At 37.3% G+C, this 17903-nt stretch overlaps 1 protein-coding gene across 3 annotated transcripts in view; it reads left to right on the forward strand.

Annotated features, from left to right (window-relative positions):
• Positions 1-17903, forward strand: part of CCDC171 (coiled-coil domain containing 171) — a 155500-nt gene that overhangs the window by 110122 nt on the left and 27475 nt on the right. For 2 of the 3 annotated variants that reach the window (XM_065656381.1, XM_065656383.1), the window contains one exon: positions 2966-3097. The exons of the other annotated variant lie outside the window; for it this stretch is intronic. In XM_065656381.1, coding sequence (XP_065512453.1) covers positions 2966-3097 — 132 coding nt within the window. The remainder of the gene's footprint in view (positions 1-2965; positions 3098-17903) is intronic. 3 annotated transcript variants of the gene reach the window in all.

Raw genomic sequence — 17903 nt, forward strand, 5'->3', positions numbered from 1 at the left:
TGATAATGAGATTCGTTCTTTATGATCTAAATATTTGCAAACATAAAAAGTTTTGGAGGGTTTTTTTTTTGTAGTTATGAATCATCATATTGCATATCATACACTTTAAGGAGCTGATATGTACTTTTCTGGTGCGATGGTATTAATGGCATATGTTTACCGCAATTCAGCCATTTTAAAAAATGGCTTTTTTTTAATTGTTCAGTGAGTGTCAGGGCCCTGAAATGAAGGTTTTGAAACTAATAGGGTTAAAAGGACTTCCACTGCCTGTATTGTGTATGTATTATACCTACATTGCTTATACATTGTTTTTTTCCCCCTAGTATTAGCAATCTGCTTTTGTACTTTGACATAGGGATTTCCCTTGTGAATTTTGTCACAGAAAAAAGAGAATCATCAATATCGCAGTTAAACTTGACTTTCAAAGCTAATAGTATCTCATTTGGGGGCTGAAATTTAATAAATTTTCTTTGATTCTGGGTGAGTTTTTAAACATCAAACAATGAATTGGCCAGGGTGCAGTAAAATATTTAGATCTATTGACTACGGTTCAGAAGGGTAGAAGGCAAAACACTGGTGGTTTGATGTTGATAAATTCTTAGTACCTTAATCCACATTAATGTTGTCTTTTATCTGTGTGCATACTGGCAGCAAAGACACTGAGAAGTTGGGATATATAAGCTATAAAAATGTAAATCGTGTGTGTGTATGTGTGTATTTAAAGCAATGCATTTTGTTATATTCAGCAAGGTTAACATCTGACCGGAATTACACATGCTGACAGAATACTCCAGAGAGTATGTTTGTTTCACAGGACTGTGTATCCTGAACCTAGTGCACTATGTGTGCAAAAAATGTGTAGAGGACCTTTCCTGTTATAAAAATTGCATCATAGTGCATATGTTTGGCAGCCACAGGTATTGACAGGAATTCTTTAGGTCAACTTGGGAAATGTAGGGCTCCCTATTCCCACAGAACAGAGCAATGAATAAAGAAAAAAAAAATTTCTTCTTTGTATCAGTAGATTTACACATGCATACTTCTTTCAGAGCAGATTTCAAAGCCTGTGCTATTATTTGAAATGCGTTCACTCATAATCAACATTTCACAAAAACCTAATTTTGTAAGTGGTTACAAAAAGGTATTTTGGGATTTAAAATGAATGGACATATGTTTTATTTCATATTTGGTGAGTTCTTTTGAGCAAGGGAGCCTCTAAGAAAAACTTAAGTTTTAAAAATAGTATTTAGTAAATGTTGTATTTGTTGATTTATATGTGTTTAGTATATGTTTAGCATAAGTTTTAGTATCAGGCTGTGTGTTGTTGTTAGAGACAGTAAATTATTTTTGCAGTACTAGCTGTTGCTACTCAACAGAGACAGTCTATGCCAAATGAACGTATTTCATCTCTTCATTTGTACTAATATGTATTTTTACGTGCATCTATCCATCCGTATTAGAATCTCGTCTGACCACTGGGTTCTCCTGGGGGTGGGACATGGTCATTTGTGTGTTAAGTAGGATGAAAAACGGGTGTGCAGCAGCGTATGAACGTCAGTGGCGGCCCGTGGGAGTTACGTGTTAAATACACATAATTCCACATCCACGCCGACGGGCCGATTACGTGCCGGAATACGCGGGAAGACGTTGCGTTACCTGAAAGTAACGGCCGCAACGCCGCGCGACACGGGCGGGCCCGGCCGCGCGCGCAGGCAAAGGCGTCGGTGAATCGGCTCGCGCTCCGCGGGAACCAGCGGGTCTGTCCCGCGCGCGGCTGCCGCCCGCCCGCCCCGCCCCGCCCCGCCCCGGCCCGGCCCGGCCCGGCCCGGCCCGCTCCTGGCGCGGCCGGCAGGTGGCGCTGTGGCACCAACGGCCCGCGCGCGGGGGCGGCGGGGGGAAGCGGGGAATGTTTTGGCCTTTGGTTTCAGGCTGCTGCGAAACTAACTAACCAGCTATCGGACTGGCCGAATTCCGTGCGAGTCCTAGCGTTTCCCACTCGAATCGGAATAGTTATAAACTGTATGGAGGTCAATTAATACCGATTAGCGCATTATTTCTTACAACGAGCCCGCAATAAGAAGTCTAGTAGTGGGAGGGTGTTTTGGTTTTTTGTGGGGTTTTTTTTGTTTGTTTCTGTTTGTGGGGTTTTTAGGTTTTGGTTGTTTGGTTTTTTGTTTTGGTTGGTTGGTTTGTTTTTTGTTTTGTTTTGTTTTGTTTGGAGCAGGCTGCCCAGGGAGGTTGTGGATTCTCCTTCTCTGGAGACATTCAAAACCCGCCTGGACGCCTTCCTGTGTAACCTCATCTGGGTGTTCCTGCTCCGGCAGGGGGATTGGACTAGATGATCTTCCGAGGTCCCTTCCAATCCCTAACATTCTGTGTTTTGTTTTGGTTTTGTTTTTTTTTTTTTTTTTTTCCCTTCTCCATCTGTTAATTGCAGAGCCACAGGTTGGTTTATTTTGCTTTGTTTGAGGATTATTCATTTTAATGTGGGGTTTAACTGAATTGACATTAAATGGACCTTATTGCGCAGGACTGGTACGATCTCCCTGCAGCACGCAGAACTCACGTGCTGGCTTCTTGTTTGTATGATCACATGAACTTTTTTAATTTCATAGCTGCTGTTTGTTTGAGTCAGAAGTACATTTACCATTTCTTCCCTTACGAGGTTTTTACAGGGGACAGATCTGTGAAATGTACATACCAGGTGGGCTTGTGAGCCCTTAGTGTCTCTTCTTTCCTTCTTATTTCAGACCAAGGGAAGATGCTTTTTCTTCTTAACATTCTCTCCCAGCCCTCTGAATTAGAGATTTATTTGCAACGAAAAATCAATTAGTCCTAAATTTATTCATGGATTTCAGGTCCAGCGATCAATGCAAGTCCACTCAGTGGGCTCAAGGGGACCCAGTTCATCCCAGTTAATGTGTCTGAAGGGGAATTACCATTGATGCTGTTTTTTTCCCTTTAGGTCAGAGATCAGACCTTGCTGTCACGGACTGCAGCAACCAGGAATGACTTCACCCTGCAGCTACCCAAACTGCACCTAGAGACCTTTGCAGTGGAAGGGCTGAAGGGCAGGCCAGAGGTTGTAGCATTTCAGGTTAGAGTCTAAAATTATCCTGTTTCTTTTTCTCCTTTTTTGCATCTGAGATAGAACAAGAAACTAGACTGCTCTGAATACTTGGAGAACAAAAAGCTTAAAAAGCTTCGAAACTTTGCAGTCAACAGTTGAAAGAGAAATAATTTCCATATATACTCTTGCATACGCTGTTTCAGAGATGATGTGAACTTTAAATTTTGCAGTTATAATGTTAAATAACTGACAGGAATATGACCATGGAAAAAGGAAAAGTATTTGAGAATTAATATCACTCTATCCTGCCCTCCTTTTTGTCCCCCTCCCTCTTGATTTAAGAAAGATAAATAAGAAAATAAAAAGAGGATTTTTATGCTGCTTCTTGGTCATATCAGATTTTTATGTATTACAGTTTTAGAAGTAATAGTGATTTTTGAGCATTGCTAATATAAAAGAAACTGATATTTGAAATGCTTAAATATAGAAGCTATTTTGTTCATGTAAATTTAAAGACTTCCGTGTTTCAAATTACTAATTTCATTAGGAGAAAATTATGGAAAAAAGAGAACTGAACTTAAAATGTACATATTTTCAGTTCTGAAAAATGGAGTCTCTGCAATGCCTTCTTATTGTTTTTAAGTTTGTTATGTCTTCTTACACACAAACTATCTCTTAGTCGTATAGCTGTGCAGAATTACTTCGTTCTTGTGATACACTATTTCATTTTCTCAATGATGGAACAAAAGGCAGAGTGAGTATGTACTTCTTTCATTGTGCTCTTGTATGTGCATCAGAGAGAGGATAGTCATGTAAAGTGCAAGGAACTCAGACAATGCAAGTATTGCATAGCATGGGTACCTTTCTGTAATAATCTTTTAAAATTTATTGTAAATTTTTTCTTCTAGAGGCAGCACATAGTTGCAGGAACAGGGTCACAATCAGACATTCAAGAAAGGCAAATTCTAAGCTGGACATTTCTCACTGTTGCTTCCTTGCGTGCCTGCGTTTCAATATGATAAAGATTTAAATTATCTGTGTATTATTGTGTTTCCACAATAAAGTAGTAATAAGTAGCACCTGACATTCCCGTGAACTTCAGTTAACACAGCTGTACTTCCCTAGCAGAGGGCAGAGTTGCAAATGTTTCCCCAGTACACTGATGATCACTTTTAATGCTGTGCAAAAAAGTTCCACAGGTGGCATCTTTTCAAAGAAGCTGTCATAGAAATCACCAGCTTTTAAATACTGATCTTCTAATTTGGTGGCTTATTCAGTCGTAGCTGCCTTTTTTTTTTTTTTCTTCTCATCCCCACTCCCTTTCCTTTTTGACCTCAGAATGACTGTAGAAGGATTTGCAAGACAGCCTGTTCCTTCTTTCTAAGAAGATTCAGAGAAACAGAAGTACAGAGTTGTATTTCACATTTATGCAGAGTGCTTGAGGTATAATGAACAAATAGCGATGTATGGTGGTGCAGTACTGTAAACGTAGTTTTTGTTTACCCCACAGCTCCAATTAGACATCGTTACTTGTACATACACAAACAGCATCAGTGGTTTACAGTCTGTCTGACTGTCCGGTTCCTTTTATCCTTTCCCTTTTTCTCTCCTCTCCTTGCTTCTAGTTACATAGTGTCTGATAACTTTCTAAGTATATTATAAAGATTTTATTATAAAATTTCCCTTTTATAGCTGTGATTCAGCTAATCGATTTTAATTTCACTGTATGCAAAATTTTATTAAGGGCAATCCTTCAATCTTGAATGAGGCAAGCAGTTAGTAATCACTTCGTGGACACTTATTAAAACCACTGGAATTGTTTGCATGCATGGTCTCTATAACTGCTACTACTACTACATGTATTTTATAGTTCGTCTGTGACAAGTACATTTCAGTTAAAGCCCTTATTATCTGCAAGTGTTAGACATATGGAGTTTTTTCCCAGGTCTAAATTTTTTGCTGTCTGATGGTTTCTTTAAAAAAATTTTTAAAATGACACAAAAATTAATATGCTAAATTAGTGTGATAGGGATAAAGAACAGGCTATCAGAACTTGTAAGTACTCACAGAAGATTGCATTGTTTTATTTTTGTTATGCATGCATCTGGTTCATAGCAGGTGGCTGTAATCAGTAATTAATAATATTTTTTATCTATTGTTTCAATGTGTATCATTTTTTCATCATAGAGAGGAAGCAAAGAATCTAGTGCGTTTGTGTGTGCGTACACATCTGCACAGGTTATATTTCTTTCAAATTTTTCGTAAAGCAAATGGCTCTTAAAGGTGTTTTGAATGAAATATGCTTTGCTTAATTTACTTGATGGGCTCAGCAGCATTGTGTTCCTTGTCATTTGGTATATGGGAACTCCTGGAATTTTTCAGTTGCTCTTATCTCTATGTGAATATTTCTTGGGAAAAATATGCTTTCTTTATAGGAGACAAGTGCAAAGAAGGTCGTTGTGATGAACCTAAGTTGCTTGACTGTGAACTAAGCTATCAGAGATTTTCTTCTTTGTGGCACACTTAATTAATTATCTTGTAAAACCAGAAGGTTATTTTTTCTAGCAAATAGATCCAACATTCCAAGTACCATGAATGCTTACAGGGCTGATCAAACAAACACACAAATAAACCCCCTGTCATTCCCAAATGAAATAACTGTTAAGCTGCATAAGAAGTGGCATGCATCTTTTAAAGAATGTGTTGTACACTCTAGTGTATACTCTAGTGTACAATTACCTTTAGCTAATTAAATGAAATATTTGAGACACAAAGTTCTGTGTGCCTTCTCCAAAGCCCACACTTTATGTAATGGCTCTTGAATTGCAAAATTACATAATAGGTTGAAATTAAGTTACTCAACAAGGATGTCCTTGCACTGTGTGTCTTCTAAAGCCCCATGCAAGTAGTGAAAGTATGACTTAATTTTCAGGTGTTTGTTAAATTCTTGGAAACTGTAACAAGAATTACCATAATAGTCTGAAAATGTCACATGAGATAGACAAGTAATGAAAGAAGTGCAATATCTCGAAGAGTAAAATGATATAATTGCTGTAGCTTTGAGACGCTCTCACCTGGTATTTAATTGCTGTGAAGCACGTTATGTCACAAAGTTGTGCTGTTTGTTACTTAGTTAAGTTTGAAAGTGAAAACTACAGTATTGTTTTCAAGCACCTGAAACACATGAGAACAGAATTTAAGGTGTGCTGTTCTGGCCGTGCCTGAATGTTCCCACTGAAGACAAAATGTGAAACTGTTGCGCGAAGCCTCCAATAAATACAGGATATAGGGTGAAAAAGCGCAACTGAAATAAGATGGAATTCCTAATTCTAGTAGTGTTGCTTGGCAGCCGACTATTTAAATTAACCAGTAAAGGTTATCAACTGTTTATCAAATATGAAATTGAATTGTGCTACACCTTTAGGAAGAGGATAATATTCTCTTGGCTCTCTGTTCCGAAAGAGGTTATTGGCTCACACAAAAAGTAGTAATTCAGAAGATTCATCAGAATTGTCTCACGTACTTTTACATCAAATATTTAATTAATACTCTCGGCAAGCAATTTGACCTAAAAAACAACGCGTAAAGTCCCCAGATAAACCATATAAGGTTTAAACGTTCATGTATAAATAGTTAAGCATGGTATACTCTCACAAAAAATTCCTTCTGTTTGGAAGTGTAGATGCAGAAGGATAAGAACTGGCATGAAAGAAACTTCTTGAAGCAAATTTAGGTACCTCAGACTGGTTTTGCAACAGCAGTAAGGTGTGGAATGTGTACTTGATGTACGAGTGCTTGATTCCTAAACAGGGAAAGGCTAACAACACACAAATTGGTGGCTTTGCCCTGTGTACATAGGTTATGCTCTGCATCTATTGTTTCAGGTTGGTTTTATAGGAGGTACAGGAGGACTGTATTTATGGAGGATGTCCCAGGTGTTCTAATACACAGAAGTAATAGATTTTATTCAGGCACTGTCAGTGCAAAAACAGTGGCAACAAGAAACTAGCAGTGGTTGTCAGAAGCACATCCGCTGCACGTCTGAAAGACATGCATATGGCTGTGTGATCAGACAGACACTAATGTTTACACGTGGTGGCTGCCTGCAGATTTGCAATTAGGGAAAGAGTAATCATTTTCTCTGTCATGCGAGCTACCTTGACCTCTGTCTTCTAAGTCTCCATTTGCGTATTTTATTAATTGGCCCTATTAATTTGTGGTGGTTGCTTTTGGTCAATATTTGGCATGGTGGGCTCTGCTTCCTCTAATATCTGGTTGCTAAAGGATATGGTTTGACTTCTGGATGTTGGTTTGAAAGAGAAGTGATATTCACAGGCGAACTTGTGTTGCTGTTTTACAGGATTTATGTGAATTAGAGAATCCAAACGGGTGAGTTTTGTGGGTGACTTTAATGAGGATGTTAATGTTTAACGTATTGATGTGGTGTATGAAAAAGCAGATGTGAGGACGAGGCTACAGGCAGGCTGCTGGTGTAACGAGGGTGCATGCTCTCCAGTCAGCGCAGTGTGCTCCTTCTCCCCGACGTGCTGCTCGCTCTGCGGTGCGCACAGTCCTGCTGTCCCTCAGCCCAGCCCTGCCTACTGCTCTGCCTCGGTCTCTCGCCCTCCACCTCTCTCTCCTGCTCCCTGTCTCACTTGCTCTGCCACTCTCTCTGTCTTTCTGTCCCCACTCGTCCTCTGCCCCTCCCTCCCCCACCTTGTGCTCCCTCTGTCTTGCTTTCCCTCGGTCTCTGTCTGCAGCGTGTGTCCATCTGTTCACGCAGGTTTAGGAAGTCCACATGGGGTTTATATGTGCTTCTTTGCGTTTCTCAGGTGTTTTGAGGTAATTTGAAATGAAAAGTGCAGTAATAACATAAAGGCTTATAATGGTGGTAGTAATATAGCCAAGTGCTGACATCTCTTCAGTGTTAGTGTATAGTCATTACAAATTTATGAAGGAGTAGGTTTTTACCATTTATTTTATGTAAATTATGTGTTCATGTATGATTTAGTCGCGCATTATCTGATTGTGTTGTAGGTCTGCTTTTTCTGATTAATTGGGCAAAGATAAATGTAGTTTAAAGTCTTAGGAGCTTCTTAATTTGTATTTATTTTCGCTTGTTCATTAATTTTAGATTTATGCTTGATAGATTAGAAGGTAAAAGATATGCGAAATTCTGTTGATAATTTTTCTCGAAATAGTAAGCACTTTATCATTTCCATGTTTACTTGTCAGTAAAGAAGTTCTTACCAAATTGAGAAAGCAAGTGATTTCGAAGGTAATATTATAATTCTGTCATCAGATTCTATCCTCTGCATAGGGCAAGTCTTTCAAACATAAATCACTTCTGGTATGAGGACTTAATGGGATGAATTAATTGTGGAGTAGCTGCTTGAAAACTTAAATCTTGTACTTCTGTTTTGGATCCTTTTTCTTTATTTTTCAATGGCATGGCTGTTAAAAGAACAAATAATTGTGGTGGGTTTTTGTTTGTTTTTCCCTCTTAATACTTCAAAAAGGAGAAACCTCTTTAAGAGATTCTTGAAGACATTGCATTTATATATACGTGTGCTCAACATGTACACAGTTCTGGTGTTTTACTTCCACCATTTCACACACAGAAGGAATTACGCATTTCATTACAGAGGTCAGAATGCTGCCTCCTTTGGAATCAGACTGCTGCTTCCTCTTGGATAAAACTGGGTCTTCATTCTCTAGGAGTTCCACAGTGCCTGGGCTGCCATCCCCTTCTTTTCTTCTCCTCTCCAATATACTAAGGAAACAGTGATTCTTTATTAATATATCGATACATCGCACTTGCACCTGGAGTTGAAATACGCATAAATAAGTGCTTTAAACTCATTAGAGTGGGATGACACCTCTTGCAACCCTGTTCTTTTGCAAACTTCAGTTTGTCAAAAATAAAGTTGGTGTAGAGTTTAAGAAACATTAATTAACAACTAAGTAAAATTCAAAGAACCAGATTGACGAGATGTACCATAAAGAGCTCTAATCTCTTCAAATATGTTCAGCTGGTATCTGAAGTCAAGTCTCCAGATAGGTTGTATCATGATGATAAATATTTAGAAACCATTTTAGCATAGTTTATTTTAACTATAATTATTTTAAAACATAACATTAATGTGTGTTAGCAAAACACCATTTAAAAAATAAAACGTGAAGCATCTTCAAAATGCCAGTGGTGTTGGAAATTTGTCTTTCAAAATTTGAATTTCAGACCCCTTCTCCTTTCTGCGGGCTAGATTCCCAACTTCCTTTCCTCTTCACAGCATTTCTTTTAGCAGTCTTCTCCTCCCTGTCCTCTATGGGCTTTTTATTGCTCTCTCTCCTTTCCTCATTTTCCCCCTCATCATTAGCCCTTTTCGTTGCTTTCTTAGCCATGCTTTCACTTCTTTTGTTTCATCCATTGCCTTTCTTCATTGTAATAAATGGACACTATATGAAGAACCGTTTTCAGAAGGCTTTGTAGTTAGCTGGTACACTGATTGCCCCCCACCCTGTTAAGTTTTTGGTACTACAGGACCTTAAATGTCTAAGTTAGTAGCTGTAATCACCAATTAATCAGTTACTGAAAGCTGTCTCTTTATGCCTGTGAAACTACTAGCTGTTGTCCAGCCTCTTTCATAAGCATTACTAGTTTTGTAAAAACTTTTAGTTAAGATCTGCTGCTGATTATCTTGAATGTCAAAGTTAGTATATAATAATTTAACCTTTTAGTAACCTTCTTAATGGAAAATGTTCTTGACCCTGTCGAGCAATCGTGGAACTACCTGCCTTTGTCCACTTAGACTTTTACATACATTTACATCTGTTGTGTGCAGGTAATCTCTTTATGAATTATCTGTGTTGATATGCAAGAAGTCTCTATAAAAACTGTGTTAAATATACTCTTCATTCACCAAGTTTATTTATTTAGTTTTGCTTCTGCTTTAATCCTGTTTTGTTTTGTTTTGTTTTCCATCTGATTACCAGGTTGCTGCATCTTATAGCATAACAGGAAGCATCTTTATTGACTTCTAGTCACTATTCTTTTATGAGAAAAATTGCTCTAGAGACATAGTGATCTCAATATGTACCCAAAGCTGCCTCAGTGAATAAGGGCAGGCTCCTAAATGCTGTACCTGCAAAAATAAAGCATCATTCAATAACAGAAAATAACAAACATTGTTTTCAGAGCACCTTGTTGGTTAGGCAATTTTTCTTGCTTCAGAAGTCCTGTCTTTCACAACTGCATGGGATTATCTTTGCACAGTGTCTTCAGAAAAGGAATCATTTTACCAGATAACCACTGCATAGCTTGCACGTGACTATTGTTTAATATTGTCTCCATTGTGTACTGTTGTAAAACAGATAAGCCCATTCAGAAGCATAGCTGTTAAACTGTTGATAGTCTTACGGGTTACAAAAAGAATTCATGTAGTGAATACCATGAAAGATTAGGAGTTGTCTGGAGCCTTACATTTTTTTGCTCGTTCTTTTAATTTAAAAAACTAAGACGAAATGCTGAGCAAGTAAGTCTAAGCAATAGGAGTTAATAAGGCAATACTTTATTACACAAATATCTTAGTAGTAGAAACAGAATCAAATTATTTTCTATTCTTAATTACATTTAAATTAAAAAAAGAAACTTCTTCAAATGCTAGGATTTTTTGTTTAGTCTTTTAAAAACTTAACTGCTTAGTATTCCATTATTATAAAACATATTTCTATCTGTTTGTTATTCTTACTGATAAACAGAGCAAGAAAAATATTTTAAATAATTCGCCATATTACTGCAGGAATTTTGTAATGGATTGAAGGGAGACACTTCTGCCCAGATACTGCATTTGGTGGGCCTTGTAGTTAAAGACCTGGAAGAGGAAGGGTTATCTACAACTTGAGCGAGTTTATTATGGCTTAGTGATTTGCTGATTGATTTCATTTGCTGTCAGTTAAGGCTCTCTTAATGTCAGCTTTCTTTGCATAATGCTTTGAAATAAAGACTGATGAAGTTTTTCAGATTGATGCCGCTTACATAAACTGACCCTGATTTGCCCTTCTGCATGACAATATAAGTGACAGCAGTTAGATGAAAATATACCAATGAATATGCAACTTAAGGATTAAGAAAAACACAGTAAACCTTTCAGAATATAAAACTAGGCATGAAAAAATAGGCTGTTCTCTTAATTCCACAGTTGTCCTGTTGTGAAGAAATAGACTGGGATAGCATCCCAACTGATACACCACTGAAGTGAAATTCAAAGAAGGCAACTTTTGAAAGGATTAAAAGTTAACCTGTTTTTTACCAAATTCTACCTTTTTTTTTTTTTTTAATCTTTGTGGGACAGAGTGGCGTGTAAATTGTGGCTCATAAATTCACATATATTGTTAGCTGCAAATTTTCTCTTTTACATTGATATCTTGCAAGAATCATAATTAACTACTTAGAAGCTGTTGTCTTGATTTTTCAGTTACTGAATTGATTGATGGTCTAGCGATATGTGCTGCTAGAATCCTAAGGTCACGAGTTCCAACTCTTCTTATATTGGACTGTGAAAAGCATAAATTCTTAAGGATTGGTAAGATCTACTGCTATAGCTGTTCCAGGACAAATAAATTAGGGGCTGGAGAGAAAATGGAAAGGGCTGGAGGGTGCTAAAGCAATGGATAGACGGTGAACGTGGAACTGTTTTGTAAACCTGAGTAATAGGCATACACAGCCTGCATGTTGGCAAGTTTACCTGCAAAGGATTGAGTCTTTAATGTATTTTAAAGAGATAATATCCATGGAAAGACCACCATTTTTTTATCCTTCTGGAACCTTGGTAGAGCTTATACTTAAATTCCTTTGAATTGCTTCCACACCATGACCTTTTTTTGACAAAAATACAGTTCTAAAGTAAAGATCAGGAGGAAACAGTCATCTGTTCCACCTGTGGGGCAAACTTGCAATGCCCATTTAATGCCTGAAGATTATATTTTAGTTCTGACTTCTCTCTATTGAGAGGCAGATTGTGTGTTCTTTTCCAATACCAGCACCGATTTCTATGTACCCTCTTCCTGATCGTATTATAATTGACAAATACTAAAGAGAGAGATTAGAGAACAAGGCATCATGGTATTGCTACTGCCTGTAGTGCCAGACCTTCCATCCAGTTTCCCATTCTCAAAGGAATAACATTTTTAATAAATTACTTTTGATATAGCACGATCTAAAGATTACAAGTTGAAGATTAAATTCTGAAGTTTTTACAAATGCTTGCAAAGACCACAGGACTGGGTTTGAGCAGTGAGGCTCTGACATGTCAAAATGTGATGTTTGTCTGTACCTTGGCAAAGGTCACTATCTTAGATGCTTGATTTGTTCTACATTTAGTCCATGTGAGATTTGCTGGAAATTTTACTCCTTTGGGAAATAGACTGTGAGACTGAGTAAGCATTTGATGCCTAGAGGGCACGTAGAATAGCTGTAAATCTGGTTGTCCCTACTTAAAAACAAGTTGGATAGGGGAAAGTAAAATAAAAGACAATACTGTAAGAAACAGTGCTAAAATGTCTCCCAAATTTCTCCCAGCCTCCACCATTTTGGTTCAAGGACATCCTGAAACAAAATTCATATTTTTGTACTCCACAGCCATTTATTGTCTCATTGCTTTTTGAACCTTTGTAATGTTAAGCATTTACCTGAGTTGTAGAAAGGACTTTTGCAGCTTAAATACACACTTTCTGAAAAACTATTTTCTATGTTTATTTTGAAAATGCTTTCTGCTACTTCATTCAGTGTTAATATGCTAATGTTAATAGGTATTCCCAGTTGACCTTCTTTATACTAGTTATGCCTTGGCATCGTCCGTCATGATCACCTCCTATTGTTTGCCACTCCACCAGTAGTGTTTCTTTTCAGGTTACTTTCCTCATTTCTGAGCTTCAAAAAGGTGAAAAACAGTAGATAACATCTGCAGTTTCTAGATTTGATAAGCGAGGTAAGTGATTTCCCTATGTTACGAGCATCCATAGGCATAATTTCTTGTAAGTGACCTAACTGCAAGTAGCGGTCCAGCTCTGAAAAATGGACAAGGAAGTAGTAGCTAATTAACATCAGAGGTAGTTCGGAAAATGCTGTACCCTAGGGTGTTTGTAAGTTAGGATAGCATGGGGTCCTTGGATAAGAACCAACCACTTTTGTTGATCCACCATTAAAATCACCACTCAAGCGCACAATGTTGCAGTGCCTGCAGTTATTACCAAATCTGGTAAAAAAAGACTAAAAAGGGCTTTCTCCATCTAGTTACGGTACCCTGTGGTGTGTAGTATTTTACTTCTCATCCTATTGTTGAAGAATAATTTATGATCTCTAGGCAAACTCATCTCACAAGTGCCTATCCTCCTTAGTTTTCTCTTTTCAGTGTTGCTGTAAGTATCCAGTTTTATAAACAGAATTCAGAATGTCACTTTCTCTTATGCTTCTAAGGAATCAGATCTAATTGTTGACTGTTGGCTAGACAGGGGAATGGGCTATAACAGCCTGTTCTTACTTGCCAGGTTCCCAACCTATAGTAATAATTCAAATCTTATTCTGCAATTGGATGATGAGTTTCCATTTAATGAAAAGACATGTGGTGCATTTGCTGAAGACAAAGCAGAAAATCAATGTCTTTCAAAATATTATCTAAAAACGCTCATCAGGTAACAACACATCTTTGAATTGTTGGTCTGAATGAGGACAACCAGAGCTCTGCCAATAAAAAAATTAGTGTCTTCTTTTCTTTGTCTTTCAGGCTGTTCCAAGTGAACAGCTTTGTCACTTAGCTTGTTGACCTCTTTCATAGAAGAGGCCCAGACTTAAGTATAGGGGAATCTCACTTATCCAGTAGTTTTTAGCATATGTTGATTGGGATTTATACCTTCCTGAGTTGAGCTCACCTGTCATCTATATGGTAATGCCAAAAATAGAGTCAGTTTTTCCCAGCAAGGGTTTCTTCAACTGTACCTCCATTGTTAGTAGAACTAGATATGCCGAGATTACAGGGATCATTTTATTAGTTCTTGTTCCTCAGATTACGATGGTTAAAAGCAAACTTTGGGAGGAAAATATTTTATTTCCTACTAAGCTTAAGGATGGCAAATTGTCAAGCTTATTGTCAGTACCGCTTTTGGTAGACATTGCCGGTGTTCTCGAGCTTTTGCTTTGGAAAGAGGGATGCTAATATGCGTGCTCATTGTGAAGGTCCGTAGTAGGTGTACTGTGCTCTTTACATTTCCTTTGACTTTCTGGATTTTGGAACAAGAGCTGTTGTCCCTGAAATTTCTAATAAAACATTTTCATGGCATAAATCAGGTCTCGAAAGCAAGTCTGAAAATCTAACCATTTGTATGTTGGGTTTTTTTAAATACGGATGTTGATAAAGTTCAAGAATGTATGGAGCAAACTAGTTATCTCACTAAAGTCTGAGTTTAGGCAGAATGAAGGGAAAACACCTGTCCATCCTATATGTGGCAGTGGACATTAGATTAAGGGTGTATCCATTTACCTGAGGAATGCAATTCAGCTTCTCTAGATCATTGCTTTCTCTATAGAGACTTACTGGTGCTTTTTCCTGTGCTGGCATCATGAAGTTTTGCACATAACTGATGTTTTGGTGAGAAGCCAAAATGAAAAAAGTAGTTTGCTCTCCAACCTAACAGAAATACTTTAGTGTTTCCTTACAAAACTACAAAATGTTGCTTTATGTAGCTTCAAATATTTATGTTGAATTAAAATACAGTGGTATCACGAGCACTTCATAAGAAAAGCAAAGGAATTTAAGTAACTGAGTCACAAAACTTTGCATGGTTTTCTAGTCCCTGGGCTCCGTTAGACCTAAAATCTGATATGAAGATTGGGACTCAGTAATGATTGTTTGTGTATGAGCCACATAATCGTAGTTGTCATATCAAATAAACCTGACAGAAGGGACCCTAGTGTCTCCTAAGAAATGGCAACTACAGCAGAGATTGTCTTAGTCTTTTTTCATGGAAAATACAGAGTGGACACATTTCCCCCTTCTAAGCATAGGTAAAATAGTTTATCTAATTCAGTTTGAAAATGTTTTAATCTGAAATTGAAAAGCTGTTTCTTGGGGTCAGAAAGACATAATCTATATCCTTTCATAGATCTAGTCAAAGTGTTGAGGGAAATGTGAACCCAGATTTTGTAGGGTGATCATTTTCTTCTTCTGGAGTCAGTGACAGACTTTTTCTACACTGCTTAAAACTACGTTTGTATTTTTTCATCAGTTTCTAAGAGGATACATAGAAGTTGCAGTAGCATCTATTTGTAAAGCATATTTTTTTACTAAAAGTAATTGAAATTGGTCTTGGTTAATAGAGCACTCTTTAAAACCAATGAAAAAACTGTGGTTTAATTTTCAGTAAACTCATTGTTTCTACTGCGTTTGCAAACAGTCAAGTTAGTTACTTACGTTGGGTAGTTTGCAGACAGCATTTTGGATGAACAGAAGAGTTTTCCAGATCTCACATTTACCTTCCATGTGAAGTTGCTTCAGACTTTTCTGCTTAGTAACTTCTTTCCACTTCTTGAATTGTTATCATACACATACGCCTATAAATCAATCCATTAGATTTCAGACAGTTAAGATTTAGTTTTTAGTCAACACTTATTTATAAAAATTGGTTTGCTTATATAGGATATCCTATATGTAGGATACCCTTAAAATAAGAAAGAACATGCTTTAAAAAAGTTATTTTACTTCTATGAATTCAGTTGTGGGAACAAAATTCTGTACTTCAGCTTTTGTACATTTTCTCTGATTCCAAGATGTCACTCCAATAGTCCAAAAGCAACATCATCCAGAGACAAGCAACTTGCACTTTCACTGGACATTTCACCTGAATTTTGATGAGAAGTTTTACTCCCTTCTTTCTCCTCGAGACTAAATGTGTAACGGGACACTGCCTTTTTTTTAAAAAATAAAAATGCATCCTGGCTTTTCTGTTGTGACTGCTGCTGTTTAGCTTCTCTCATCAGTGGTAATATATTGTGGTCACGCTAAGCTGATTTTCATGCTCATGTTGGGGCACTTTAATGTGGACTTTATTTTCCGTGACTATATGTCCCTCTTTTTTTTCATCCCTAAGTAGAATATACACTGAAAGAGAAAGCTGAAGGAAGGATACCAGCCTGAAGTTTCTTTCAGTTTCCATTTCTTTCTTGCCAAAACCATTGGCCCGAAAATTCTCTTCCTCCCTGACAGACTGAGATGTTCTTTTTGTATCAAGACTCTGTAAGAACATGGGAAGGGGTATAATATATTCGTACCACTTTCCCCATAGCTTCAGCTTAAACTACAAGTTTTTCGGGGCGGTGATTATTTTTCTTTTTACATTTTGCATGCAGCTATGCTTAACTTTGTACAACAGATACTGAGAATGGTCTTTGCTTGTAAACATCGACCTATAAAAATCTGCATTTTCTTAATTTTGTTGAGTGGCAATTTGCTTCCATGGTCCAGAGATATTTCTGAGTAGTCAAGGCTGCAGGTAGCTCCTTTGCTATAAAATTCTCAAGATGCTTTCTACCTGATCATACCAGCAAACACATTGGTCTTTATCAGTTTCTAGAAGATCAGTATTATTTTTGAAGTTCTTACACTTTGTAATAATTTTCATGGCAATTGTTTTTATGCCCATCCACTGTGGTTTCCAGTAGAAGCACTTCCCCTTCAGTCTCTGTCAATTTCAATGCTTCCTTTTCAATTTTCTTGTAGGAAGTCATGTCATTACCTCCTGCAGAAAACCTAGCCTTTTATTTAGAGCTTCATTCCCTTGGGCTATCCTCTGAGACCTACAGGGTAAAGCAATTGTTATTGAAGCGAAGGGGATAGACTTAGGCCCCGTGTGTGGCACTGAGTCAGCTTTCATTGAGAAAAAAAAAAAAGTTGTAACAGAACTGACCTGCTTTTTGGCACATTTAAATTGTGCATGCCACGCTTGAATGGAACCCAACAAAAAGTTTAGTGTTGAAATGAGATACAAGGAGAATAGATAATTGAATAAGTGCCAAACAGCTGCAAAAGTGCAATTTTGCTCAGTGCTGTTTCTGTTGAGTTTTTTTCTGATGCCTGAGAAGCTATTGCATTTACATCCTCCACTGATGATGCTGCTAGACATTTTGGACTATGGGTCAAGGCAGCCAGAATGGGTTTTCAAATACTAAAATGTATGGGGGAAATTTTAGTCCTTTATTCCCTAAATACAGCTCTCTTAAATCTTTAGTAAGTATCCTGATATCTTCTGAAAACAAAAGTAATTTATGTATGTTTTGTCTTCTGGACTAATTTTAACTAATCTTATTTATGTCAGTTTGAAGCAGGATGGTAATAACAGGCATTCTACAGGTTATCCATTAAGTATGCAGAACTCCATGCTGTGGAGTTTTGTTTCACACCAGTTGCTTTTGCCTGAACTGCACTTCAGTCAACTTCTGTACCATAAATGAAATTCTCAGTCTTTTCAGATTCTCATCTAAGCACTTTGTTATACTAGAGTTAATCTTTCATTCTTTTGAAGTCCATTCATTATTCCTTCTCTTGTTCTTTTTCATCTTTTTGTATATGTTGCCCTTAGGTAAATTTGCTACCTGCTAACATTCTTTTTAGTTGAAGAATTTCCTGAAGGGAGAACCTAACAGTCATGTGTTAATTTTGACTTTTTCTTTTTACATTTTTTTTGAGCACATTGTGTAAAGTAGATGCTCTTTTTATTGTAGCTGCTGCAGCTGATGTTACAAACTCAATGCTTATATTGCCATGCTGTTTGATATCTTTTAATA

Source organism: Caloenas nicobarica, chromosome Z, assembly GCF_036013445.1.
Source record: "Caloenas nicobarica isolate bCalNic1 chromosome Z, bCalNic1.hap1, whole genome shotgun sequence".
In the NCBI taxonomy this organism is placed as follows: Eukaryota; Metazoa; Chordata; class Aves; order Columbiformes; family Columbidae; genus Caloenas; species Caloenas nicobarica.